This window comes from Penicillium chrysogenum (assembly GCF_028827035.1).
Source record: "Penicillium chrysogenum strain IBT 35668 chromosome Unknown utg000001l_segment0_segment0, whole genome shotgun sequence".
NCBI classification, from domain to species: domain Eukaryota; kingdom Fungi; phylum Ascomycota; class Eurotiomycetes; order Eurotiales; family Aspergillaceae; genus Penicillium; species Penicillium chrysogenum.
The window spans coordinates 8,918,575-8,940,168 of NW_026622749.1; the positions used below are offsets into that span (position 1 = coordinate 8,918,575).

At 48.8% G+C, this 21,594-nt stretch overlaps 9 protein-coding genes across 9 annotated transcripts; 7 read left to right on the forward strand and 2 right to left on the reverse strand.

Annotated features, from left to right (window-relative positions):
* Positions 1-557: 557 nt before the first annotated feature.
* Positions 558-1,738, forward strand: N7489_003518 (FAD-dependent oxidoreductase; the record flags this gene model as incomplete). Its single annotated transcript, XM_056709273.1, has 3 exons — positions 558-932; positions 995-1,392; positions 1,453-1,738. The coding sequence occupies 3 exons, from the start codon at positions 558-560 to the stop codon at positions 1,736-1,738; spliced, it is 1,059 nt and encodes a 352-aa protein (XP_056573575.1).
* Positions 1,739-1,965: 227 nt separating this feature from the next.
* N7489_003519 (uncharacterized protein) lies at positions 1,966-2,205 on the forward strand (the record flags this gene model as incomplete). The annotated part of the gene is made up of 1 exon (XM_056709274.1): positions 1,966-2,205. The coding sequence occupies one exon, from the start codon at positions 1,966-1,968 to the stop codon at positions 2,203-2,205; it is 240 nt and encodes a 79-aa protein (XP_056573576.1).
* A 1,017-nt stretch (positions 2,206-3,222) lies between these two features.
* Positions 3,223-5,367, forward strand: fos-1 (sensor histidine kinase/response regulator Fos-1/TcsA; the record flags this gene model as incomplete). The annotated part of the gene is made up of 2 exons (XM_056709275.1): positions 3,223-3,374; positions 3,462-5,367. The coding sequence occupies 2 exons, from the start codon at positions 3,223-3,225 to the stop codon at positions 5,365-5,367; spliced, it is 2,058 nt and encodes a 685-aa protein (XP_056573577.1).
* A 1,727-nt stretch (positions 5,368-7,094) lies between these two features.
* Positions 7,095-9,238, forward strand: N7489_003521 (S53 family peptidase; the record flags this gene model as incomplete). Its single annotated transcript, XM_056709276.1, has 5 exons — positions 7,095-7,300; positions 7,357-7,620; positions 7,673-7,887; positions 7,941-8,061; positions 8,122-9,238. 5 exons carry the CDS (start codon positions 7,095-7,097, stop codon positions 9,236-9,238), a joined length of 1,923 nt encoding a protein of 640 aa, XP_056573578.1.
* A 710-nt stretch (positions 9,239-9,948) lies between these two features.
* On the forward strand, positions 9,949-11,549 carry akr1 (putative aldehyde reductase (AKR1); the record flags this gene model as incomplete). Its single annotated transcript, XM_056709277.1, has 11 exons — positions 9,949-9,995; positions 10,056-10,143; positions 10,203-10,216; positions 10,293-10,377; positions 10,442-10,461; positions 10,517-10,589; positions 10,641-10,770; positions 10,825-10,889; positions 10,945-11,073; positions 11,133-11,248; positions 11,306-11,549. The coding sequence occupies 11 exons, from the start codon at positions 9,949-9,951 to the stop codon at positions 11,547-11,549; spliced, it is 1,011 nt and encodes a 336-aa protein (XP_056573579.1).
* A 534-nt stretch (positions 11,550-12,083) lies between these two features.
* N7489_003523 (uncharacterized protein) lies at positions 12,084-13,168 on the reverse strand (the record flags this gene model as incomplete). Its single annotated transcript, XM_056709278.1, has 3 exons — positions 12,084-12,621; positions 12,675-13,047; positions 13,102-13,168. 3 exons carry the CDS (start codon positions 13,166-13,168, stop codon positions 12,084-12,086), a joined length of 978 nt encoding a protein of 325 aa, XP_056573580.1.
* Positions 13,169-13,912: 744 nt separating this feature from the next.
* N7489_003524 (uncharacterized protein) lies at positions 13,913-16,934 on the forward strand (the record flags this gene model as incomplete). Its single annotated transcript, XM_056709279.1, has 11 exons — positions 13,913-13,997; positions 14,065-14,286; positions 14,336-14,676; positions 14,726-15,419; positions 15,479-15,588; positions 15,646-15,745; positions 15,799-15,931; positions 16,060-16,414; positions 16,477-16,623; positions 16,672-16,756; positions 16,819-16,934. 11 exons carry the CDS (start codon positions 13,913-13,915, stop codon positions 16,932-16,934), a joined length of 2,388 nt encoding a protein of 795 aa, XP_056573581.1.
* Positions 16,935-17,401: 467 nt separating this feature from the next.
* Positions 17,402-18,199, forward strand: N7489_003525 (rhamnogalacturonan acetylesterase; the record flags this gene model as incomplete). The annotated part of the gene is made up of 1 exon (XM_056709280.1): positions 17,402-18,199. One exon carries the CDS (start codon positions 17,402-17,404, stop codon positions 18,197-18,199), a length of 798 nt encoding a protein of 265 aa, XP_056573582.1.
* A 194-nt stretch (positions 18,200-18,393) lies between these two features.
* Positions 18,394-21,400, reverse strand: N7489_003526 (uncharacterized protein; the record flags this gene model as incomplete). Its single annotated transcript, XM_056709281.1, has 10 exons — positions 18,394-18,907; positions 18,972-19,174; positions 19,235-19,529; positions 19,596-20,024; positions 20,080-20,160; positions 20,257-20,270; positions 20,332-20,595; positions 20,645-20,947; positions 20,997-21,121; positions 21,175-21,400. 10 exons carry the CDS (start codon positions 21,398-21,400, stop codon positions 18,394-18,396), a joined length of 2,454 nt encoding a protein of 817 aa, XP_056573583.1.
* Between the last annotated feature and the right edge of the window lie 194 nt (positions 21,401-21,594).

A 21,594-nucleotide genomic window follows, 5' to 3' on the forward strand; every position in this document is an offset into this window, starting at 1 on the left:
TGGAGCACAGCTAACCCTAGTTTAGTGTTGGGTCGGCTTGAGCCGAATGGGTAAACCAACTAGGTAGGGATGGCTGCATGAAGTGTCTCCAGATACGGAGTACTCCATACAGGGATGTCCACGAACTAACAAAATGGCCAATAAAGAAAGAGGAACCTATCACATCACTTCCCCGGATTGCGTTCTCTTGGATAGGATTGGGTAGACAGTTAAAAATGGATATCCAACGTCCGAAGGAAAAGGAAAGAAATTGACAGACAGGGATTGCGACGTCGGAAGAAACCGTTATCGACCCACTTTATTATTGCCGGAGTAAGATATAGCTTCGGATTTGTGTTATAACTATTAGATTAATGGGAATTAATTGATTGGAATCGAAATTAATCTTTAGATTTCCAGTTAAAATGTCATGTTGAAGGCTTAAAAGCTCCAACCATTGTTGATCCCCCCCCTTTTCCCTTGTCTTTGTGCAATTTGAAGATATATAAATTTACGATTTACTCTTAAGCTATCCCTCACTTCCGTGAAGGACCTCGGGAAACACTGGTACTCTTATAATGGGTGAATGTGGATCTAATACCAATGAGGTGCCCTTTTCTCAAAGGCCCATTGTCATCCTCGGTGCAGGAATCATTGGTTGTGCGACTGCTCGGCAATTGCTGCTGAATGGATTCCCCGTGATATTGGTGGCTGAATATCTACCGGGAGACCAAAATATTTACTATGCATCGGCTTGGGCAGGAGCAGCGTGGCATGCTGCTGGGGGTATCACTCCTGATCAACGGTACCTTCAAGCTGTCACACATCGTGTGCTACTCAAGATGGCCCAGGATGGCCCCGAAGCAGGGGTGAGCATTGTCAACGTACGAGAATACCTCGAACAAAAGCCTGCCGCTGACTCGGCGATATGGGGTAAGACGGTCGTCTCCAAGGTACTTTGGACTCCATGTGATCCGCGCTTGATTGAAACTAAAATTTTTCGTGCTGGGTTTAGTTCCGTGAGATGAGTCCTGGTGAATACCCTCCCAATTTCAACTGTGCCTGGGCCTATGAAACGCTTGTCACAGATCCCACGAGGCATATGCCTTATCTTAGGAACCTGGTTGAATCTCTTGGGGGTCGCTTTATCCGCCAACGTGTCGAGTCTCTCCAGGAGCTGTATGACACGTTCCCCGAATCACGGGTCTTCATCAATGCAAGCGGTTGGGGTAGTAAAACCCTGACGGATGTGCAAGATGATAACTGTTTTCCGGAGCGAGGGCAGAATGTGTTTCTGGCCACTGATCAATGCAACACACTCCACTTCCGAAATGGCAAAGAATATACCTATGTGATTCCTCGGCCTCTATCCAAGGGAGTGGTTCTTGGTGGGGTGAGGCAACAGGACAATCTGTATGAAAATCCCCAAAATATCTCCAAACCCGGGGTAACTCTTAAAGCTAACCTCTCCAGGTCACCTGAGGTCGATATGGATATTGCGAGGGATGAGATTGCGCGCGCGCATCAGTTAGCTCCTGAAATTGTTCCGGAACACCCAGCTGCTGATAAGGTGAGTTATATTATCGGGATCCGACCATCTCGAAAAGGAGGTTTTCGTCTCGACTTGGAGCGAAAGGGTCATCGGGTGGTGTTGTCGGCCTATGGGTTTGGTGGTGGTGGCTATTCGTTTTCGTATGGGATTGCCGATGCCGTGGTCAGGATGGTGGAGAGGGTCGAGCGCGAAAATGTGATTTTGTAGATTGTGTACTACAGTTGGGATTAAAGCTTTCATGAATACAATATGTATACCTACATATAGTGAAACAGAGCATTACACATACGTAGACATTGAGGTTATAGGAAGAGAGCATTAAGTAGTTAACGAGACCGTGGCCGTTTTCGGCAACTTCCCCGGTCGGGTTTAGCGCTTCTGTCTCAATGCGGTTTGGTGTCTACCAGATTAGGTATAGCCTAATACGCTATACCATGAGGGGAACTGCCGTCTCCGCCTTCACGTCCGAAAATAACCTTGGAAGACAGGAGGTTCCTCGAATCGGAGCTAGGACAGCGATCACCTACTGGATTCTCGCCATGGCGACACATGTTCTGGCTAAGCGACTGTATGAGATTCAGGAAGAAGCTAGGGAGGCCAACGAGAAAGCCCTGGAGGAGCTTGCCACTGATGGCATCCAGTACATGGTCAACACAACCAAGCAAAGGTTATAAGAATGGTGGCGATGTCCTGCATCAGGATAAGCATCTCTCGTGCCTAAAGCGCGTTGCACGCGTTGAGGAGCCCTTGGACAAGCAGTGGATTCTCTCTGTATTATTGGGGGGATGTATTCGTACATTCCGAGTGTTTCTCTTTGGTTACAGTTCTCGTTATCACCACACTCGTTCATCTAGCTAGCTCTACTTTCACTAAAAATGTTGCCTATTGACTGCCTACATGTATTCTATGGAGTAATATTACTACTAGCAGTAGCATTTCTGACAGTTTCAAGGAATGGTTAATATACAATGAAATTCCTGGATGCCCTCAGCATTCAGAGATATAGTTATGTATACCCGGCAGGTAGTATACGGGAGTAATATATGAGGTGAATTGGTCTATAGGCTGGGTAAACATTACGGAGTTTAAATATGGATCGCTGTGCAACTTCGGAATGTATATAAATATCTGACTATTTTTGGCTCGGAGATGGGTTGATAGCGGAATGAGACTGAATGTATAGATGATATAGATGTAATGGAATATGAATTTTATTCAATGCTCGCTGTTGCTGTACGCTATTGGCTATTGTCACAGATTACAATCAAGTCCATCAGCGCTTCTGTGACTTTATCCCACCATGGTGATGGAGCGATCTCGATGACATCTCCAGTTTTTGAAGGAAAATGTGTTATCAATGACAAGTTACTGTAATAGTTAATAGTTAATAGTACGGAGTACTCCGTACTAGGTAATAGTCCAATGGTCTAGGTCTACTACAGAATCAGTTAATATAGTAATATATCCTGTTTCCTCCATATCCACCTCGGCTCTTTCTCCCGTCCACTCAACTTCCTCTCTGACTCGCTCTCTAGGTATGTTCCAACTCTCTCACATTCAACCGGATTCATCTTTATCATTCTCTCTATTCTCTATTCTTTATTCTTTATTCCTACTTCCTACTTCCTACTCTATCTCATTCTGAAGATCTTCTTGAATGACATCCTCACTCCTCCCAGGCTGTTCTCAATATGCCTGTGGATCAAATGCTCCACCTGAGAATTGACTGCCCTATGAACAATGTCGCTATGGCGATCACTCCCCCGGCCGAGAATGATTTGGATCTTGAGGACAAAATTGAGCCTGTTACCGGATCTTTGAGTCGCATCTATCGATTTACACCGTGAGAACCCCCTTTGAAGCCTTTGAGGCCTTGAACCCTTGAACCCGTCGGATATGAAGAATTATTCCATCGTTAACCCCTTCGCAGTAAACCCACTCTAGTATTAGACGGCACCCTACGAGTCGTCGAAGTCTCCAATAGTCATGTGGAAGTCTTCCAGCGCTCACGAGACCAACTGTTGGCAGTGAACGTCTACGATCTTCCCCCCTCCATCCTCCCCGCCCCCGATGTCGCATCTCTGAGTGGCGCCCTCGGTACTGCCATATCAACCCGCGAAGTGCAGGTCATCAAGCGTGTTCATGTGGCCAAATTCGACGCCTTATTTTCACTCAGCGTGACCCCCATCTTTGAAGACGACTCCCTGATCTACGTACTGCTGGAAGCCCAGCGGACCAAACACCAACGGGACAGGTCGGACTCCATCAACGAACAAACCTATCTCAACGAAACCTACAAAATCCTGGTCAACACCGTGAGGGATTATGCCATCTTCATGCTGGATACGCGCGGCCATATTACGACTTGGAATTCCGGAGCCGCGATTTTGAAGGGGTACACATCATCTGAGATCATCGGGCAGCATTTCTCCATCTTTTACGGTCGCGATGACCGCGAAGCGAAAAAGCCCGCCCGCGAGCTCGAAGTCTGTTTACAGGAAGGGAAAGTCGAGGATGAGGGCTGGCGTTACCGCAAGGATGGCACCCGGTTTTGGGCCAATGTCATGATCACCGCCATCTATCAGAATAGCAGCCATGTGGGATTCGTCAAAGTCACCCGCGACATGACCGAACGCCGCGCGACACAGGCCCGTTTGATCGACGCGTTTGAAGAATCTGCCAAGTCGAAGTCGGACTTCTTGGCCAACATGTCCCACGAGTTGCGTACCCCGATGAACGGAATGCTCTTGGCCTTGACAATGTTACTGCGGACCGAGTTGACCGATGAACAGCGGGAATTCGGGTGCATCCTGGAAGACTCGACCTCTATCTTGCTGCAGGTCATTAACGACGTGCTGGATTATTCTAAGCTATCGTCGGGAAGCTTCCCCTTGAATGTGGACGTTGTCAACATCCCCAACGTGATTTCTGCCGTGGTTCGGAATTGTCAGTCGGCGCTGAAGCCTGGCGTCCAAATTATGGGCGGTGTTAGCGAAGGCTTTCCTCCAAGCCTCAAAGGCGACCCGCTGCGATTCCGCCAAGTTCTGCAAAATATGGTCACCAACGCAGTTAAATTTACCGAGAGCGGTCATGTTCGGGTTCATGCCACTTATGCCATTGACGAAAAGGACCCTGATATGTATGTGATTTCCACGCAGGTAGTGGACACTGGTATCGGCGTACCTGAAGATGCCACGAACACCCTCTTCACCCCCTTCACGCGATTCGCGGACACCGCTGCAAAAAAATACCAGGGTACTGGCCTTGGTCTCTCGATATGTAAGAGCCTCGCTGAATTGATGGATGGAACGGTTGGGTTCCATGCCAACCCCGATGGACCCGGTAGTGTGTTCTGGATGACAGCTAGGATGGCTCGCCTTACCTCAGTGTCTCCAGCGAAGCAGAAGTTGCAACCGGATACACCCGGAGCATTGGATAGTTCGGCATCGCTCGAGAAGATCGCCCCGCAAAAGCACATCCTCCTAGTTGAAGACAACAAGGTCAACCAACTTATAATGTTGAAACTTCTGAGCAGCCTGGGTTTCAAGCGTGTCGATGCTGCCTGGGATGGAGCAGAAGCCGTGCGTATGGTCAAGCAGAAGCCTCTTTCCTATAATCTGATCCTGATGGACATCAGCATCCCGGTCATGGACGGATTGACCGCCACAGAGCATATTCGACGGATGAAAGTCGATGTGCCTATCCTTGCATTGACGGGCAATGCCCTCAAGGGAGATGCAGAGGCATATCTAGCCAAGGGAATGGACGATTATATCGCCAAGCCCTTGCATCGGCAGCAGCTGGTGGATTTATTATGGAAATGGTGCGGACGCTGAGTGGTTGCTCATTCCAAAAGTGAAGGGTATCGCATCGCCAGTTTGAGGCCGCTTTCGATGCGAACCAGGCATGGTAGTTGAAATAGACCCGTGTCAACGTCATGGGAGAGAATTGCGGTCGCACCGTCAGGTTGAGAATTCCCAACCGGCCCCCTTCTCCCTATCGATGCGGCAGAAGTGCCGCCATTTTCACCTGGACCTCTCGGACAACAGTCCACCGAACGGACTTTTGAAGCGATGTCCCCACAATGCTTTGAGTTCTGGGAGTCCTGGGACTACTTCCACATTGAGGACTCAGGTTCTCCGCTAATCATCTGCACCCGAATATAGACGGCAATGCCATCTGCCGAGTCGATACAGTTTCCTGCACAGACATGCCCCAATAGCTATCATCTTTTGCTCGCATGACTTATGCCTGGAGAAGGCACATGGAATTATGTTTCTGCCACCGACGTTGCAACCATGCATCATTGGATGGCTTTCTGTATCAACTCTAATACCACTCATGAGATCATCCCCCATACGCGGAGTTTAGGCAGCCGGTGAATGACAGCTGCGATGCAAGACTCGATGCAGGAACGGCCCGTTCGTAGCTTGGCGTTGGAATAGCAACCAATTCTTTTAATTGTAAATTAGTACAAAGGTATGCCGAGTGCACGAAACTGGGCTTTCACCATTTTACCACATAGGCAAGTATCCCCAATAATCCCGTCTGAATTTCAAGGAAAGATGATGCTTTAACATGAACAGTTCGGCTTTAAGATCGGGCTCTCAAACAATTCAATTCCATTTTACCTCCCCACAACATAACTATCAGCATGTACTACTCCTTACTCCGTATAGCTTCTCCAACACCCGAAATGAGGGGATTTAGGGGAAGCCAAGATCGTCGACCTCATTTCGGCATCTAAGGAGAAACCTTTCAATTATGATACGACAGAGACATTTGAAGAAATAATATCCCCACACTTCCACCGGACAAGCCCCGACGTCCAGTGGCTCAAGCTTTCGGAGTAATGAAGTGCTAGTTGCATCTTCATCGCCTAGTTGCGAGTCAATCCCTCAGGGGTAGTGTTCTCCCGAGGTACAACACTGATGATCTTTTTTTTTTCACATGAGGTCATGGCTGTTATTATGTCGGACTGTAATTGCTGAGATTCTCTACGGATTATCGAAAGGGACCCTGCTCTGCGACTGGAGACAAATGTACGTGTTTCCAAATGTCTCGAACGTCGTCCACTCCATGGATTGTAGCGAGCGCCATTTTCGAAAAGTCGCCGAAGAACGCAACCCCATCAGGGAAGAGATATACTCTCCGTGTCAATGATCTTCATATGGACCTCGTGTGACCTGCCTTAACCTTCCGAAAGGCGTCAATGTGGTCTTGATCTTGTTAGATGAATGGCCCTGGGGAACTTCACCCCGACGTTCAATCCTTAGGGATATACTTACGGGCTAAGGCAAAGTTAATGATAGGCAGGATAAGCTCTATCCTTACCCCGTTTGATTTCCCGGGGTCTTAGCATCATTGATCGACTGGCTGTCTTTCCTCCTAGGCGATCTGAGTCCAAATTAATGGTGCTTGACCCTGAAAGACCCATCCAGGCCCACCTTGGAAGACAGGAGAAGCTATAAAGGATGTCTTGTCTGCCGCGGGTCTTTTCTGACTTGATCCGCAAGTTTGAAGGAGGAAGCTGAATCGGTGAATTCCTGCTAGGACTATTACCATGAAATCATTCATTATGCTTTGTGTTCTGGCGGCCAGCGCAATGGCAGTGCCAACGGCTCATGATTATCAATTGCACGAGCGCCGTGATTTCATCCCCGAATCCTGGGTCGAAGGAAAGAAGCTCGACGGAAATGTGTCACTACCTGTGCGAATCGGGTTGACCCAGTCTAACCTAGACTATGGCCATGAGCTGCTTATGGACTTGTATGAACTTGCGCAATGGACCTCCCACTGTCTGAAACCAATATTGATCTGTTTAGGTCCAACCCCCACTCTAGCCGCTATGGACAATATCTGTCCGTCAATGAAGTGCACGACCTGTTTGCTCCAACAGAAAAGAGTGTGAATGATGTGCGTTATTGGTTGGAGTCGGCTGGTATTGCAAAAGAACGTATCACGCAATCAGCCAACAAGCAATGGATCCAGTTTGATGCCGATGCCGAGGAGCTCGAGAATTTGCTGCACACAAAGTACTATCTGTACTCACATGCTGAAACGGGCCGATCGCATGTGGCCTGTCGCGAGTATGGCTTTCATTTGGATTGGATCTACAGTCTCGCTGACCACAGACCACAGATATCATGTCCCGAGCTCCGTGCGTGCGCACGTTGACTATATCACTCCAGGAATTTCTCTGCGGGAGGTGACTAGTGTTAGGAGATCGACTAAGCAGAAACGTTTTATGGACGGGGTCCCCCCTATCCTTGAGCCGATCCTTCTACCCATTGAGGAGCTGCTCAGCGAGGCTCCGTCCCTTTGCTCCCAAGCCATTACACCCCAATGCATCCAACGTAAGTGATCTGGGTACAATGCCCACACACTGAATATTCTGACAAGCCTACAGAGATGTATAACATCAGTGAGGGCCACTCTGCCACAGAAGGAAATGAATTGGGAATCTTCGAAGGCATCGGGGACGTCTACGCGCAGGAAGATCTAGATTTGTTCTTCTCGAAACTGTACTCGTATGTTGCCTTTGTCATGTGCTGTCGGGCTAATTGCATTTTGAATTGACTTCCCTGCAGGAAAATCCCGCAGGGTACACACCCCATTCTCAAGTCGGTTGATGGTGGCGAGGCTCCTACAGACACCTCCAGAGCTGGGCCTGAATCTGATCTGGACTTCCAAATCTCCTACCCGATTATCTGGCCACAGAATTCTATTCTTTTCCAGAGCGATGATATGCATTATGAGAATCATTATACCTTCCGTGGCTTCCTCAACACGTTCTTGGATGCCATTGACGGCTCGTACTGCAGTACCATCTCGCCTTTGGACCCTCCTTACCCCGATCCGGCAGATGGAGGGTACAAGGGCTCCTTGCAATGTGGCGTGTATGACCCACCCAAGGTCATCTCGATTTCCTATGGCTCCGCCGAGGCCGATCTCCCCATTTCCTACCAGCGGCGACAATGTGCCGAATTTATGAAGCTGGGCACAATGGGAGTTTCAGTGCTGGTCGCTTCGGGTGATTCTGGAGTGTCTGGACGTGGAGGCGACCCGACCCCTAGCAACTGCCTTGGTATAAATGGCAGAGTCTTTGCTCCGGACTTCCCGGCCACCTGTCCGTACCTTACTGCGGTGGGAGGCACTGAAATCCCCACAGGTTCCTCGCCAGAAGACCATCAGGAGCAAGCTGTCACTAGATTCCCGTCAGGCGGCGGTTTCAGCAACATTTACAAGGCGCCTGACTATCAGGCTCAGGCTGTTGCTGATTACTTTGACAAGGCCCAGCCCTCATACCCATACTATGAGAGCGTGGACAACAGCAGCTTCGGGGAGAATAGCGGTATCTACAACCGGATCGGACGTGCCTATCCAGATGTTGCTGCCGTGGGTGATAAGGTCGTCATCTACAACCGGGGAATGGCCGTGTCGATTGGTGGGACATCGGCCTCCGCACCTGTATTCGCCGCAATCCTCACCCGGATCAACGAGGAGCGACTGGCCGCTGGCAAGTCCACTGTCGGGTTTGTCAACCCTGTATTGTACGCACACCCTGAGGCATTCTTTGACGTGGTCACGGGCAGCAACCCGGGTTGCAACACTGATGGCTTCTCTGCGGCGAAAGGTTGGGATCCAGTGACGGGATTGGGTACGCCCAATTATCCTGAACTTTTGAGAGTTTTCATGGGCGAGTAGAGTAGTTTAATATAGGGCAAATGTCACATTGGACACATCTAAGAAGGGGGTTATTTGATGTTGATGGAAGTTCTGTTAGAAAGCAAAAGTACCTAGGTACCCAAGTACGGTGATATAATACATATAACGACACAGGACTACGATATTGTACCATTTCTTGGCACTCGGAGCGATCGTACCGAAGCCGAGAGGAGAGGACCTTGGAGGGATTGCCCAGTGTGTCTGACGGCTTAACAAAAAGATGCCAAAGAAAAAGAAATACCGAGAGATCCAGTAAATTATAAAATATTTCATGAGAAATCAATTGGAAGACTTGAATACATATGTATATATCACATGACATCATAATTTACCCCGCGGGGTTATCTCCTTATATATTATATACCTAGGTAGGGAGGAGGTATAGTAATATAGTACGGAGTGCTCCTTGATCGTACTATATGGTATATAATAGATAACAAATACATAACTATCTAGACTACTATATATTACTTGAAATAATAATAACTTATGTACTCAATTGCAATAAATCGAAATGACTTCGTTACTCCCCATCTTCCCCCCCAAGTTAATCCTCGGTGGAGTCTACTCCGAGAGGGGCGTGGGATGGACATGGCCAAAAGCCCCGCCGGAGAACTGAACAGTTAAAGGTTGGGGAAATTTCCACGTCTTTCTCTTTTCTCTTCCAATTATCCTTCAATCTCTTAAAAATGTCTCTCGGAAAGAAAGTCACTCTCAACACCGGCCACCAGATCCCGTGCGTATATTCCTTCAAATATTGAGACTTTTGAGACTCCATCACTGACCCCACGTCCAGCCAGCTGGGCTTTGGTACCTGGCAGTCTGCTCCTGGCCAGGTCGGCGAGGCTGTCTATGAGGCCCTGAAGGCTGGTTACCGCCACCTGGTATGTACATCTCCATCTGTCATTCATTTAAACCATTCGCTAACCTTCACCCTCCTCAGGATTTGGCAACTATGTATGCAACCACCAATGTTTTCATCATGAGACACCTCCCCCTTTACGATTGCGCCATGCTTACCACCTGTCCACAGCTACCAGAACCAGCGCGAGGTCGCTGAGGGCATCAAGCGTGCTTATAAGGATGTCCCCGGTCTGAAGCGCGAGGATCTCTTTATTGTAAGCTTATCCATGCCAACTTGGGATATCACCCTGTTTCAGCAACTGACATGTCATTCTACAGACCTCCAAGTTGTGGAACAGGTACGCTATCTCGGATCACATTTTTGCACTACCAGGTTATTAACCCTGCATGTAGCCAGCACCGCCCCGAGGTTGTCGAGGCCTCCCTGGATGCTTGCCTTGCTGAGCTCGAGTTGGATTATCTTGACGTATGATTATTCCATTCAATGGAACTGTGAGCTATTGCTGACATGACCAAGCTTTACCTTGTTCACTGGCCGGTTGCCTTCCAGAAGGGCGATTCATACTTCCCGCTCGTTGCCAACAGCCCCGTCGAGGGTGGTGACGTGATCATTGACGATGGCGTCTCCATCGTGGACACCTGGAAGGGTAAGTGGCTCTTTTGTACAAATAGGAGATCCAGACGCAGCTGATCCCTCTTAGCCATGACCCAGCTCCCCAAGAACAAGGCTCGCTCCGTCGGTGTCTCCAACCACAAGATTGAGCATGTTCGTATCCTTCCTATCCCAGAACTTGCCATACATCAGCTAATACGCCCCGCAGCTCGAGGCTCTCATTAAAGGCACCGGTGTCGTCCCTGCCGCCAACCAGATTGAGCGCCACCCCGTGCTCCAGAGCAACGACCTGATTGAGTACTGCCAACAGAAGGGAATTCACGTTACTGCTTACTCCGTACGTATCTATTCTTTTGTCTCGACGGTGCAGAAGCCCAATGCTGACTGAAGTTCTAGGCGTTTGGTAACAACATGCTCGGCATTCCTCTGCTCATCACCCGCCCCGAGGTCAAGGAAGTTGCCGAGTCTGTTGCCAAGCGCACTGGCCAGGAAGTCAGCCCCGCACACGTCATGTAAGATTATACACCCCTTTCTGTGGTATTGTCCCTCGAAAGCTAACATGCCTCAAGTCTCGCCTGGTCTCAGGTCGGTGGACACAGTGTCATCCCCAAGTCGGTCACGCCTTCGCGCATTCGCGACAACTTCAAGGAGATCGAACTCACTCCCGAGGAGGTCGAGAAGGTCAGCGCTCTGGGCCAGAACCGGCAGCGATACAACACACCTTACACTGCCAACAAGCCTCGTTGGGACATTGATATCTTCGGCGAGCCCGAGGAGAAGCCCGCTGGTCACAAGGTCATCCTGAGTGTTTAATTTCGCTGATCGCCCCAGGTGCCTCCTGGTTGAATGAGACATAGATATCCGTGTTCTATAGAGTGCCAACAGGCTTGTACCAGTGCCGATATATCTAGATAACTTGCTCACTAATCAACCGATCACCGTATAAATGCCTTGGCCTATGCTTGCTGAGTCCTTGGTTCGTGAGGCGCTACCCATGCGTTGATAGTCCGTGAGTTCTAAAACGAGCGCTCTCTGTAGACTGAGTTCCCGGCAGAGTGGTCCCGAAGTGGACTGGCGGTGGTGACATACGAATCAGAGCGAAGATCCCAGACTACGCAAGCCCGTGCAGATACTACTTCGTAGGCCAGATTCCCTTGGCCTAAAAAGTTGCCTTCTTTGAAATCCAGAAAGGGCAGGAATCATATCAAAGCATGTCGCATTCAACAAAGGGTCCAAGGGTATATGTATAATTGCAAAAGGCTGCCTGTAATGTGGCTTCTGCCATCTCACGACTGTTCCATTCATTGCCAGGATCATATCTGCTCGTCATCGGTCATGAAAATCGCTTTATGCTGCGTGTATTGGTCGTTGATGAGAGCCGGAGACTGGTCCTGCGTCTAACTCGTGGTATTCCTGGACTGGAGTTAATCCATTTGCGGCCTCGTATACCGAGCGACCATCCAATAATATCGCCGATCCCACGGGCTTTCGGGGCAAGAGAGTCGGCGGCTCTTCCGGACGTGGTGCTTCTTCTTGAGGTGAGATACTGCCCTGAGAAATGGGGACCTTTTCATAATGTGCCACGACGGTTGATGGGGTGGATGAAGGTGGGATGGTTGATTGAGTCCCTCCACCTTTTTGTCTCTGGCGCCGTCGTCGAAGCACGAACCATAAGACCAGCACAATCAGAAGGACCACCACGATTACACCCACTGCAATCCCGCCCTTGGCTCCTGGACTCAGGCCGGACGAGCCACTGGAGCAGGTGTAGCCGTTTCTGAAAACTCTGTCGGATTTCAGACCGTCTAATGTACTGCATGACATGGAACTGCTGCCCACGATTGTTGTCTGACCTTTGACTTGATCAAGAGAAGGTAGCGACAAGCTGGAATATTTATCAGCATCTTAGAAGGCGGGTGTCCGTCGCAGTGAACATACCTGTCGAATGATCCCGTCAATTCCAGCTGTCCGTCAACTTGTTCCAAGTCCTGGAACCCCAGCGTTTTCAGTTTCGGATTTCTCGTGATGATTATGCTCGAAGAGACTTGTGATAACCCGCCCATGGTGATGGTTGTGAGTGAATCGAGGTTACTCAGTGTGATACCGCCCTGCACACTGTCCAAATCAGGGGTAAAAAGACCCGTGAGCCCTGAGGCACCCTCGGCAATTAATGCGCCCTGGATTTCCTCGACATTATTGATGGTGATCGTTCCGCTGACGGAAGGGGATATCGTAATGCTTCCGGAGACTGTGTCGCAGCTTCTCAGCTGGTTCGCATCGCTTTGGCTCGAGATGGTCACACTGCTTGAACCTATAGGGAATGAGCTACAGAGCTGGCAAGACAAGCAAGCAGTATATTACTTACAGGCAGTAGAGTCAGCGACCGCTCTTTGCCATGCGCTGGCAATCACCAGAAGGTAGATTACTATCATCCCTACGGGTAAGGTTTGCGGAGATCCAGTTACTTATTCGACGCGACAAACCCTGAATAATGTTTGCGCGAAGGCACTGGATATTCGCAGTTTTAAGGCAATAATACGGAGGGAGGCGGAGTCGAAAATTTCCGGCCTTGGCCTCGGCCAATTGTACTTTTGTATGTCAATTGAGCATCAGGATTGCGGATCGTCGCGGTGTGTTTATGGTGTTGATTGGTCAAGTTTAGATGTTTTGTTTAGCGATGCATACCCTGAACCCACAGGCCAATGGCGGATCGATCGTTCTGCCTGTGCAATTTCCATTCAAAGGCACGGACCGGGGGACAAGGTGCGCGAGTGCAGTCTGACAAATCATTCTGTACCTCCAGGGCTGCCTGAATTGATCGCCGTAAAATCTCGGCGCCGAAGCCGTGTTGCTATTTTTGTATGGACCCTGTCGTAATTCAATCCCTGTTCTGCTATTATTCCGTACGAGTACGGAGTACTCCGTACTCCCGAGTATTGAATGGAGTACGGAGTAGGCAACAGAATTTAATATTTGGCGGCCCTTGGCGGCCTGGTTCAAAAATCCCCACATGAAGTGACATCACTCAAACGGAAGAATCAAAGAACGACCTCGGGGTTTCGATAGGGTCGATATAGAATGATATTGGAATATCAAAACCACTGAAAGACGCTTGGAATCCTTGGAACATCCATGTTATGCCCGCGGTCCTTCCAAGGTTCCTACCGGGGCCAACCATGGATGTCGAAAACTTTCTTGGGACCTGGAGTTTCCCCAAAAAGCTGACTCAGCACATGCGGGGAACCCTGCCCCCGGCATCATGTTCGGAGATTCTACATGTATGAACCTCGATAACAGCCACCTTGAGCTGATATCTCTATGAGAGTAGGCAAGGGTTGTGGAAGGTGTCGTCATCGACATATCCGATGTGTCATTCCCACCGGGGCATCAACTTGCACTCCATGTTTGCGACTCGGTCGGGCGTGTCATCTTGATCCCCGTTTCCAGTTCAAGCCTGTCCATCACGTTTACCAAAAGAATAATGGTGCCACTGCGCGATTTGAATTAGATTGGGATAAAGAACAAGTTTGGGTGGACGTGTCACAGCCTGGTAGGAACCAAGAACTTTATTGCTTTGGTGATGTACTGATCTCGTCTAGTGACATTCGTCCTTGAGGCGAATGATGAATCGGCTGGAGACGAACATAGTGCTTTAGAACAATACAGCAGTCTAGCGCCAGAATCGGTTGGAGACGAGCATAGTGCTTTACAACCCTACACTCCAGCACCAGAGCAGGTATCACATGGTAGCAGTGGATGGACTCGAGGTCTTCACTCAGAGGACACATATCAGGCTCAATCCCGCAGCCCAATTTATGAGAGTCGATCACATCAGGACTCTACAAACAGTCCACTCAGCCTTTTGTCAGACAATGGATCTACACTGTCACTAAGAGAGGCATCACTGATGCGCTACTTTATACAGAAATTAGCACCCTGGGTAAGCTATCGGCGAGTCTGGTCTTAGGGTTAGATGTCTGATATTTTAGGCCGACGTCTGTGACATACATTCACATTTCAGCACCGAAGTCCCGAGACGAGCATTGGAGAATAACATGGTACTGCAAGCCATCCTGGCTCTGTCTGCGCGACATGATGCAATCTTGGCCAACGATAGTGACTGGGAGGCGTCAGCTTATCATGGTCAATGTTTGCAATTATTAATTGCGGCATTAGATCAAGCCGAGACCAGTTGTGACGAGAACATGCTCATTGCGGTCGTGATTCTTCGTATATATGAGGAGCTGGAAACAAACACTGACCAGCAGTTTCACCTACTTGGGTCCAACCGCTTGGTGAATCTTATGGCCCGCTCTGCCTCCGCTGGCGGGGTGGCAGAGGCAGTGAGCTGGCAGTTCTTGCGACAAGCTATCTATGCATCGGTAGTACAGTATCAACCTTTACAACTCGACATGCAGAATTATGAACGCTCGTCAATGTTTCACCGCCACGACGACGGTGCCTGCGCTAATCGAATTATCTATCATTGCGCCCGCATCCTGCAAGTATGCTGCGACGCGCCCGGAAATATTGTGGAAGAGGAGACCTGGCGCCACATATCAGATAGCGTGAACGAGTGGAATCAAACCAAGTCCACAACCTGGCAACCTATCCGGTACCAAGCATCGAGTGTGGCTGCTGGTCGCCCTTTCCCTGAGGTGTGGATGATTTCCCCGCCTGCAGGTATGTCTTTAGTCCCAGTTTTGACGACACATCGTGAAAGTTACTGACCGCAACCAAAGTTATCGGAATGCAGTATTATCACTCGGCCTGTATTTTCCTTACCTTGTCCGAAACTCCATCGCACAATATGAGCGATTATGAAAGGGCCCGCTCAAGGCGTGTGAAGGAGGTAAGCCGAATCACAGCTCTGAGTGACTATTTTTTTGCAAGCTGATCCAAATCCTAGAAAACGATTGCCGACCATCTTGTCATGGTTATCGGATTGTCACTGTCCAATGAAAGCGTAGAGAATGCCTATTTTATGGCATGCCATTTATTACATCGCTGTTCGTGTGCCCTCCATATTCCTCGACACTCTTGCCTGCTGACCTACCATTAGTTGGCTACTGTCTTCGGAACGTAGTCGAGCACGAAGGATCACTGAAGTTCTTGGCACGGGTAGAAAATATGCTGGGGTGGCGCACTTCATGGATAATGCGGGAGCTGGAGCATCAATGGGCCGAGTTGGCTGCGTTTGACGCGAGGGACAAGATATAATAGGTGTATATGAGCCCAAGAAACCAACCACTCAGAGTTGAAAACGATTTAATTTGGAACAAGAGATCAAGACTTGCGCAGGGCCTTTGGCAACATCAGTTAGAGACCTGGAGCTGTTCATGAAGCTTGTGACCAATGTGGACCCATGGCAATTTGACTCTTCGGCTTTGTTTTCTCCATGGCGCACAGTTCCCCCCAAGACCACCCTGCGGCTCGAGCTCATCCAGGAGGATACGAATTTCCCTCTGCATCCACCAGCCCTCCGAACTCTTACAAGTGCAACTGAAAAGTTTCAAGCGGCTGGGGATGAGGTTGCTCCTCTACATATCCCGTTCATTCGAGATGCCTGTACTTTGGCATTTCGCATGTTCTCGCTGGATCCAGCTCGCACTCCATTCAAGCACATCGCTGCCAGTGGGAGCCAGTCATCCCTGCTTTGGAATCGACATCTCTGCACCGTAGGTACATGCCATACGGGTACCCCCCATTAACACTTGAAAGGTTATACGACCTCAACGAGGAGCGTAATCGGATCAAGGAAGCTCTCCGAACTATCATTACGGGGGCCGAAGTGGATGCCATTATCATGCCCGGCTATCAAGGTACCGCTCAACCTCATGACGTGTTTGGCTTTGTGCCCTACACTGCCCTTCGGAATTTGATGGATGTAAGTTCATATATTCTCAACCTACGGCGCTATACTAATACTCCAAAGTACCCGAGCTGTATTATTCCACATGGCAAGGCGAACAAGGCCGCCGACCAAGCGTTCATTCGGAGTGTAGATTACAAACCTCCCTGTAAGTGTCGCATTTTACATCGATTATGATTGATGGATTTACTGCTGACTCTTGAATTTGAGATGTGGCTGATGACATCGAGGGAGCTCCGTGTTCCGTGCAGCTCGTTGGCCGAAACATGCGCGACGAGGAACTGATGAAAGTGGCGGAGCTTGTGTCCAAGACACTCGAGTTTTGAGCCATCTTGGCACTGGTAGAATGGACTAAGAAAGAAGGATACTTGAATTGAAGAATTGTACACTCATTATGCGGAGTTCTCATGTATACCAAATCTTACCCAAACCCAAAGGCGCACAGGTAGATGGGAAATGAAAAGCAGATCTGACAGTGTACGGGATATCATATTGTGTCCAGAAGAGGAAGAAAGCCAACGGAGGATTTCTCTTAGACCGCATTACGACCGCATTCTCTTGGCCACAGTACCTTCGGGATATTTGGCCGCGAGACTTTGGAATGTCGTCACTTTCATCCATAAAAACCCCGCAAATCACTTTCTTGAATCCAAGGGATTTCCACCAACGGGAGAAATGGATATATTCACCCGCATTTTGACCTGGGGAAGTGTTATAAGTGTAAAATATGTCATATGTCCTTTGTGGATAATGACTCTGATGCCCATGACTGACAGGGATTGCATCCACCGCAATGAATATGATCTTGAAAGCAACCGGAGTGGCCCTCCTCAGTATCATACCTTACGTTCAGGCATATCCTGTCAGTGCCTTGAAACACTCGCATAAGACTCCATTCTTTGTCCTAGCGGGTGATAGCACCACAGCAACTCAATCTTCAAACGGAGGAGGGTGGGGAGACGGATTTCTCAACACAACCCTTTTTAAAGGAGCATCTGGTCGCAATTTCGGTCATAACGGTGCAACCACTGTTAGCTTCCGAGATGGAGGTGATTGGGATGAGGTTTTAACGACTGTGAGACAAGTTCGACACGACTATCATCCATTCGTGACAATCCAATTTGGCCACAACGACCAAAAGCCAACTGCGAACATTTCATTGTCACAATACACCAGAAATCTTGAAAGATTTGTGTCTGAGGCTTCTGATGCTGGGGCCACACCCATTCTCGTTACCCCTCTGTCTCGGCGCAATTACGATGACTCAACAGAGACACCGAGTATCGTCATGAGTCTCGCCAACGAGACAATGGCTACCATAGCTGCCGCCCATCATTCCCCTGCTGCCTATATTGACCTGAATGAAGCGAGCACCCGGTACCTCAATGCGATCGGACCAGCAAATGCTTTCACATACAACCTCAATCCATCTGACAATACCCATTTGAACGTGCCAGGAAGTGTTCTCTTTGGAGGAATTGTGGCCGAACTGATTAGCCAGAAATTTCACGATTTGGAAAAGTCTGGATATCTGCGTGTGAATCGTAAACTCAAGAAGAATGTTGATCGTGGGATCTATTACTGGCCTTAACTCTTATGACTACTTATGGCCACTGATTTCCCAAGAATACAAGATATTATTTCAGTACCCAAAGATGCTGTTGCTGTTCTATGCTTGTAATCAGGTCGGTTGGACTAGCCTAATCCACGGCCCAGCAAATCTGATCAAATTAATCTCGCCAGCTTCTTTATATCCCTATCAAACTACATATCAATGCTTGATGGCTACTTATCCTCATGAGCATGCTTTTGAAGGAACAAAGCTTTCACCGAAGGATAGGTGCGCACTTCGAGATCCTCCGATAAAGCCGTAGTTCCCTCTTTGTTCCAAAGATCATACTGGATTGACTGTGGTGTCGTGCCCTGAGCACGTTTAGCAAACCAAATCGCATGGACCCAGTCAATAGAAACTTCAAAGCCTTCTCCTTGGTCGTGAATCAAAATTGTCGCTCCATCTTCACTGTGAAATCGACGGGCAATGTCGATCCGTTCCTCCTCACCCCATGATCCACCGAGCTTAGAGTTGAAAATGATTTGACCCTGCGCTCGGCGAATAGATATATGGAAGATGATATCGTTCTTCCCATCCATGATGGAAATCTGGGTCATGTCGACGCCGTCATCGGGCTTAACAGGATCCACGCTCGACGACTCGATGAGAATGACACTATCTGCTTTGAGAGTCTGCTGGAATTGAAGACTGCCATGAAGTGGGAGATTTGCTCTTGGTCGTCTCGGGCTGAGTCCAGTTAGCGGTCATATTCCCATCTGTATCCCCTTTCCTATAGGATTGGGAAACTTACAGAGCAGGTGGTGGGTCAATCTTTGGCTGCTTCAGCTCCGGATCCAGCGCTCCATCAGCACCACCAGTAATGGTAGGCTCTTTCTTGAAGTTTTCAAAGGCTGGTGGAGTAGCGGGGTTGGTGAAATGCTTGGTGTCGTTGCTGCTACCAATGATTTCCAGCTCCAGCTTCTCCACCTCATAGCGAGGTAACTCTTTCTCGTTCTGCAAAAGGTTAGCGGCAATAAAGGTTGAGAGTTGGCTACATGTACTTGCCTTGGATACCCGCCAGTATGCACGCTTTTGTATATACGCCAAGACCTCGTCGCGAGTCAATGACTTCAGTTTGCGTCCACCCCTGATAAGCTTGTAAAGAACCGGGGTAATTGGGATGTAAGCGGTTGACTTGACGCGGGATTTCTGTCCTTCAGTGCAGTTCCCACAGACCGAGGAACCATCCAACTCGGGCTTTTGACTAAAGTTATACACCTCCGCGATCAAGTCTGTCAGTGGGGTTTGTATGCCGTCCTCTTGGGCGAGATACAACTTGACCCAGAAAGGTCGCCCTCCCAATGCATATCTATGTCATGCAAGATGATTAGATATCAATTCTTTTTACCGCAGGTATTTCTCAAGGGCAACATACTTCAAGAACCGAACACTGAAGGCGAAGTCGGGAATTTTGAGCCCACCGTCAATTGCCTCAACGCCCTCTGGGGTTGGAGCCTTAGGGTCCAACGCCAAATCACGCGACACACCATATAATCCGTTGATGATGGTGGTGATGTTCTCCTTGAACAGAACTTGGTCGAGTGTTCCGTCCTGCTGGTGGTACTTAGTCTCCCATCTTGGCAACTCTGGATAAGAATATCCCAGATTGGGGGTAAACCTGACCCCTTCAGGAGTCCAATAATTTCCCTCAGCGTCACGTCTGAATGGCTGAAGAGGCGTGTTCCCATTCACAATGTGTTCTTTGCCAAATGAGTCACGAATGGTAGCATTGTCGGCAGGAATGTTATCCATCCACTTGTCCGGGTTGAGAGCTTGCCAGATAGCGAAAAGACGGTCGATGTTGCTGCAAGTAATTGTAATTAGTTGCATTCCTAGCTGGCCCAAGAAGGTATACTTACCAGTGGTGCAAGAAGAACAGCGGATCAAAAGAGGCAACAGGTACGTTTCCCATGTGTCCTGCAGCACCTGTCCAGCCATGACTTTGAAATAGCGTTGTTAGTGTTTGAAGCAGTTGAGAATAGCATACTGTAGATGTAGACAATTGAATTCCCCTGTGGTGATACTTGGGTACTTACATATTGTTGTGAGTCTACAATTTCCGGTCAGTCCTTGTTCAGTTGTGCTGCGTGATCTCAAATACATATACTCACATATTCAATGTTCAAGTCTTCATCCACATTTTGATCTTTCGAGGTTGGATTTGTGCTTGCAAAGGTAGTGTAGTCCATGGGCACAGTAAGCAGTCGGTACACCATTTCAGCTGCAGGACCATGATTCTTGTCATTGTATCCTTCGTGGGCGTTGAAAGCATCTGCCACTTTGCGGTTATTGACTACACCGTGCCGCCAGCCCTCGCTAGTTGGTCTCTGGTCCTCTTCATCCGGCCAACGACTAGTTCCGATTGCATTGCCAAACTGATTGAGTCAGCTTCGTTCGTCTTCACATTGCCTAGGTCTTACGTACGTTCTTATACTCCTCCTGTTCGGCGTCATTTTCCCAAGTGTTTTCAGTACCGACACCCTCACTTCGCATCGGCTTGTCTGTAGGCATGCGAAATTGAAACAGTGGGTTATTGATTCGAACTGATCCGCCCTGGGGACTAGGGACAGTGATGGTAGGGTATTTGGCCAAGTCAGGGACACGGCCATTCCGGGCCCAGTCCCAGAATGGAAGGCGCCAGGACTCGGCTTGTTGACGCCATGAAGCTTGATGGGCTTCCGGGAATTGAGGGATAACCTCCTTGACCATGATGTCATACAATACTTGCTAGAATAAAGTCAGTACCCAGTTTGTCTCGGACAAGAGGCTTTCCTACCTCGAAAAGAAGCACATATGGTCGGTGCCAAATGGGAAAGATCACATGAGAATGGAAGCAGTAGCCATTTTTCATGGGCTCTGGACTAGGATCATCCCATCGCACAAAGGGTTGTCCATGAATACCTGGTCAAATGCATGTTAATGCTGTAAACCGAAGCTCATGACATGGGACCTACCAGCCACTTGAAAATAAGAGAGTCTTTCTTTGGGGTCCAGCTTCTGGAAATTGTCCAGGGCTAGGATAAAAAGATCCACTTGCTTCTTGTTCGACTTCTTGCTGCTCCATTCGTCGATATCCTGTCGGACAAAGACCTTGCGGTTGATGCCATCATCAGGATTGGAATCAGTGGCCGGAAACCGCGCTTGGATCTGGTAGTACTCGTACGCAGATGATTCAGACATCTTGTCCGCTCCCGAAATTATCGAAATTGTTGAAGCAATACTTCGTTTTGAAGATTTTTTGCTTAGTCGCCCGAAGAGGTGCATTCGAAGTTGTCAGGGAAGGACGATTTACTTGGGGCCATCCGATTGAATTAACTGTCTTATATTAACTTCTTTTACACCTGGTGAGAGTTGGAGAGCAGTCATAGACTGCA